This window comes from Sardina pilchardus, chromosome 19 (genome assembly GCF_963854185.1).
Source record: "Sardina pilchardus chromosome 19, fSarPil1.1, whole genome shotgun sequence".
In the NCBI taxonomy this organism is placed as follows: Eukaryota; Metazoa; Chordata; class Actinopteri; order Clupeiformes; family Clupeidae; genus Sardina; species Sardina pilchardus.
Window position 1 is genome coordinate 14,562,042 of NC_085012.1, and position 6,000 is coordinate 14,568,041.

At 41.9% G+C, this 6,000-nt stretch overlaps 1 protein-coding gene across 1 annotated transcript in view; it reads left to right on the plus strand.

Moving 5' to 3' along the window:
- The first annotated feature begins 2,253 nt into the window (after positions 1–2,253).
- Positions 2,254–6,000, plus strand: part of zgc:112083 (uncharacterized protein LOC550461 homolog) — a 26,501-nt gene continuing 22,754 nt past the window's right edge. Inside the window, exon 1 of the mRNA XM_062521580.1 lies at positions 2,254–2,336. Coding sequence (XP_062377564.1) covers positions 2,334–2,336 — 3 coding nt within the window. The 5' untranslated portion in view covers positions 2,254–2,333. The remainder of the gene's footprint in view (positions 2,337–6,000) is intronic.

The following is a 6,000-nucleotide window of genomic DNA, read 5'->3' on the forward strand; positions in this document are numbered from 1 at the left end:
CCTTCTCTGACCCCCACCCACCCCCCCTCTGTCTCCATCTTCCCACCATGCTTTGCGGGGTCAGAGCCTCGTGCGTGTCGCCATACAGCTTTAGGCCATCGTGCCAGAGAGCAGGTGACCCGGCTGTGATCCGGCCCTAACCTGGGCCACATCTGGTGTCCCGGCTGCTCCATGCCTCTCTGCTTTCCTCATGACGTGCTGACCAACCCCCCCTCCCCTCCCCTCCCCTCCACTGGTGCTACCACATGTGCTGTTTGAGTGGTGAGGCGTGAGAAACAGGAAGTGCGTGGAGCGTTAAAGGCCTGGGAAGCTTCAATACTCACTGGTTTGCTGTACCTTGCTTGTGTTTTCAGCTTGCTATGGATGAAACGATTAAAACATTGTGAAAGCTGTGCATATGGTATCCTTTGCATTCATTCCTCTGTCGCTCGCATTTATTGAACGCCAAAAGGTCTTGTGGTAGGCTACTTTACAAATAATAAATATCTTTAAAGTCGTTAATGAATGTAATCTCTAAGCATCTCTCTGAATCTGAAACATGTTTGGTTTGGTTTGGTGTTTGGTGCACCTAAACCGAGGAGCTTCAGAACTGTACCGTGTTGAATTTTTAACTCTGTATGAAATATGTAGACGTATTACATGTGCTCTGATGGATTGTCTGATTTGAAATCCTAGTCTCTGGCCTCCAACAATAAGACTATCCTCTTTGTTTGTCTAAAAGCCCCGGGTGCCTCATTGGATGTCCCACAGGATGTCTAGACAGTGTAATGCTCACTCGTTTTCACAGGGGAATGATGTGAGCTGTGAACATTTAATTTGCTGATAGATATTGTTAGAATGTTGGCTCCTTGTGTGTATTTTGTTTAAAAGGTGAGCCCAATATGTAATTCGATACAAGGTTTTTACAATTAAATGCACTCATTCTTTGCATCATCTTTTTGTGCATTTTAAGTCCAGACAAAATTGAATAATTAGAATATGCCCAATTTAAACAACATGAACAGAAATGAGCAGCAATACTGTGAAATATTGTGTTATTAATCGAAGCGACATTTTAATATATTTTTCCACGACATAAAATACATATTCCATGTATGAAAACACTGATCTTAAATGAATTCTGCCTTCTTCAGAACCAGAGGAGTTTAGCTGCTACATCAGAACTCTGAGAACCCTGAGTGTGGGGTGAGGCCCGTACCTTAAGAGAATCTATTGGGAGCTCGCTCATCCTTGCCAAATGGAGTGAATTATTCATGCCTCTCCGACCCTTGTGTTTAGTGTGCGGCATGAAATATTGAATGGGCGTATAGAGGTGGGCCTGCTGGATGTTATGCTGACAGAGGATATAAACAAAAGTAAAGACGGAGCAGTACAGATGAACTATAAACTGGATCCAGTTTATAGTTCATCTGTGCTGCTCCGAGTCTTTACTTTTAGTATATCTACACGGTCCCATCTCTCGTCTGATGCACCAGATGTAATGCTGCAGAAGCGCGGTGGATCTACTCTTTTGTGAAGAGGATATAAGCACTGTCAGAGACTAGGGCTCAGAACCAGGGATGGGATGGACCCAAGTCCACGGGTCCATATAAGGTATGAGAGAAACTTGCACTGCATGGGATGGGTAATACTGTTTCTTGTAGTTTTAAAACTAAATAATGTATCAAAACCATAAAGAAACAAAACACGAAAACATGTCAGTTGTGCTGAAGATACTGATGATATTGCTTGTAAAACTGGATGGCAGGGAGAGAGGGCCCATGCAGTGATCCTGGATCTTCCTTACAGTTCAACAGGACCCATTGAGGATTGGAGAGGATGGGGAGGAATACCACCACCACTAACAACATGAGAGTTACAGTGTTGAGGATGTTTTAAGTCTTACTGTAAAGGTGGTGAGTATTCCAGGTAGGGGAGACGGAGTGTAAGCTGCCTGTAGGCTTTGGCATCTGATTTTGGGGCAGGTTTACTGTCAAACGATGGAATCACATTTGCAGTGTTGATGTAAATTGTACAGTATTATAAAAAAGTAAACTAATGGCATTGGTCCATCAGCTTTGGGCCTATTAAAAGCCTGGCATAGTATATTCGGGCTGGCTTCCAGGTTAATTACAATGGACATGTGCAAATTAAATGCATGTAAACATTTGATGTAAAGAGCCAAAATGTGTCATTGTCCAGTGGCCAAACACTAGCCTTAGCCTACATCAAGGTGGTGGATCATGCTTGGAATTTTTGTGATGGTCTTGCACTACAGTCCACGTGGGGGCGGTAGAGACGCTTTTTCAAGTCCCGCCAAATGACGTCTGTCGTAGAAGAAGAACTCAACTGTTATGGTAAGTTCCGTGGAGCCAGCGACAGTAAGCGACAGTACGCGACAATAGCGGGCAAGATGGCGGCGAAAAATGTCAAAATAAAGGTACACACGAACGATCAGATAAAGTAGGTCAATATTCGTTTTTGAGAGTATTTCAACGGTTTGCACGAAATGTATGCATGTTGCTGCAACGTAGCCTATTTAACCACGTGTGTAAATGTTGTAATTGTAGCAGAGTTTTAACGCTAACGTGCTTGAAATTAAACGGAAGTGACCTCACGCAACACCTTTCTCAATGCAAAGCCAGACGAACGTCTCCATCCCATAGATATAGGCAGAAAATGTCTAATAAGGGAATAAGTAGAACGGCTCTGATATAAGTTACTGACTGCTAACAGAGAGTGGAAAAAACAAACATATAAGAAAGGGATAATAATGTATTAAACGTTGATGTTAAGTAGGCTAAATGCTGTATATGATTATCATGCAAGAAAATAATTGTGGAAGGATGACCTTTTCCATAAACATCACCTAAAATAACTCCATTATCAAAAAAAACCCCTCAAACTTATCAGTTAAAATGTTTACAACCAATAATGTCAACTTGTACGTTTTCACATGTAGGCATTAATATGACATAAATTACATGTATGAAATATGTTAATCGCCCCACCCCGACAGGTCATCACTGTATCAAATCACATACAAGGCATGTCAGGAAACACCCTTTAAGGAAAAACGGATATCAAATACCTTTGTAAGTACCAGGCTATGTAACTCCGTACCAACTTAAATACTTTAAGCCTGTCACTGACACATAGGCCTACTGTTGAATTTCAAATTGTGCTGCTGTGAAAACAAGTTGTGCATATTTGAAATGGGGGTCAAATTAAATCCTTATGACAGAATATAGGCCTACATTAGCCTAATATTTATACCAAGTTTGCTTTTAGGTACAAGGCATCAAGTCTGTACTGAGTCATGTGCACATAGCCTACTGCTGAACTTCAAATTGTGTGGCTGTGAAAAAACTAAATTGTGCATATGTCAAAGGGGGGTGAAATGTAATCCTTATAATGTGTACTTTCAGGATATATATAAATGTTTATAACAAATTCGCCTTTGTAGGTACCAGGCCATAGTGTACCGAGTCACTAAGCGTTACGTTGACACACTTTTGAAATTCAAATTCTGTGGCTGTGAAAACAATAAGTTGTGCATATGTCAAAGGGGGGTGCAATGTAATCCTTATAAGGTCTACTTTCAGGAAATATATAGATGTTTATAACAAATTCGCCTTTGTAGGTACCAGGCCATAAGCGTATACCGAGTCACATACTAAGCGTTACTTTGACACTCACTGTTGAACTTCAAATTGTGTGGCTGTGAAAACAATAAGTTGTGCATATGTAAAAGGGGGGGGGGGGGGGGGGGGGGGGGGAATGGAATCCTTAGAAGGTCTACTTTCAGAAAATATATAGATGTTTGTACGAAACTCGCCTTTGTTGGTACCAGGCCATACTAGGCGTGTACCGAGTCACATAAATTAATAGGCCTGCCATTGACATACACTGTTGAACTTCAAATTGTGTGGCTGTGGAAACAATAAGTTGTGCATATGTAAAAGGGGGGTGAAATGGAATCCTTGGAAGGTCCACTTTCAGAAAATATATAGATGTTTATACCAAATTCGCCTTTGTGGGTACCAGGCCATACTAGGCGTGTACCGAGTCACATACAGTAATAGGCCTGTCATTGACACACACTGTTGAACTTCAAATTGTGTGGCTGTGAAAACAATAACTTGTGCATATGTAAAAGGGGGGTGAAATGGAATCCTATGAAGGTCTACTTTCAGAAAATATATAGATGTTTATACCAAATTCGCCTCTGTGGGTACCAGGCCATACCAGGGGTGTGCCGAGTCACATAATAGGCCTGCCATTGACACACACTGTTGAACTTCAAATTGTGTGGCTGTGAAAACAATAAGTTGTGCATATATAAAAGGGGGGTGAAATGGAATCCTTAGAAGGTCTACTTTCAGAAAATATATAGTTGTTTATACCGAATTCGCCTTTGTGGGTACCAGGCCATACCAAAGGTGTACCGAGTCACATAATAGGCCTGCCATTGACACACAACTGTTGAACTTCAAATTGTGTTGCTGTGAAAACAATAAGTTGTGCATAGGTAAAAGGGGGGTGAAATGGAATCCTTAGAAGGTCTACTTTCAGAAAATATATACATGTTTATACCGAATTCGCCTTTGTGGGTACCAGGCCATACCAAAGGTGTACCAAGTCACATAATAGGCCTGCCATTGACACACAGCTGTTGAACTTCAAATTGTGTGGCTGTGAAAACAATAAGATGTGCATAGGTAAAATGGGGGTGAAATGGAATCCTTAGAAGGTCTACTTTCAGAAAATATATAGATGTTTATACCGAATTCGCCTTTGTGGGTACCAGACCATACTAAGCGTGTACCGAGTCACATACTAAGCGTTACTTTGACACACAGCTGTTGAACTTCAAATTGTGTGGCTGTGAAAACAATAAGTTGTGCATATGTAAAAGGGGGTGAAATGGAATCCTTTGAAGGTCTACTTTCAGAAAATATATAGATGTTTATACCAAATTCGCCTCTGTGGGTACCAGGCCATACCAGGGGTGTACCGAGTCACATAAGGCCTGCCATTGACACACACTGTTGAACTTCAAATTGTGTGGCTGTGAAAACAATAAGTTGTGCATATGTAAAAAGGGGGTGAATTGGAATCCTTAGAAGGTCTACTTTCAGAAAATATGTAGATGTTTATATAAAATTCGCCTTTATGGGTACCAGGCCATACTAGGCGTGTACCGAGTCACATACTAAGCGTTACTTTGACACACACTGTTGAACTTCAAATTGTGTGGCTGTGAAAACAACTAGATGTACCGCAAAGCGATACACAATATGACCGCCGCTCAGTCCTGCACATTCTCTCTACAAATATCAATCACGATTTTGTTTCCATCGCCTACTCCATCACCTTCTGCAACTTTTATGTATGTAAATGAGTGTGTGCATGTGTGCGCTTGCTTTTGTGTATGAGTGCTTCTCTGTCTATGAGTGTGTGTGTGTGTGTGTGTGTGTGTGTGTCTGCTTGTGTGTGTGTTTTATCTGTCTCTATGTGTATATGTTCACTGTGTTCTCTGCCGTCACTGTCACTCCAATATCAGATCACACTCACACACACACACGCAGGCACACACTCACACACACACATGCACGCGCGTGCACACACACACACACACACACACACACACACACACACACACACACACACACACACATACGCAGGCACACACTCACACATACGCACACATACACACACATGCACACACACACACACACACACACACATACACAGGCACACACACAGATACACCCACAGAGAGAGAGAGAGAGAAAGAGAGAACACACACAGAATACACACAGATAACACAGAACACACACAGACACAGAGAGAGAGAGAGAGAGAGAGAAAGAAAGAGAACACACACAGAATACACACAGAACATGCACATACACACATACAGTATACACACATGTAAACACACACACACGAGCACAAAGAAACGCACCCACACACACACACACACACACACACACACAGGCTATATACATCACACAC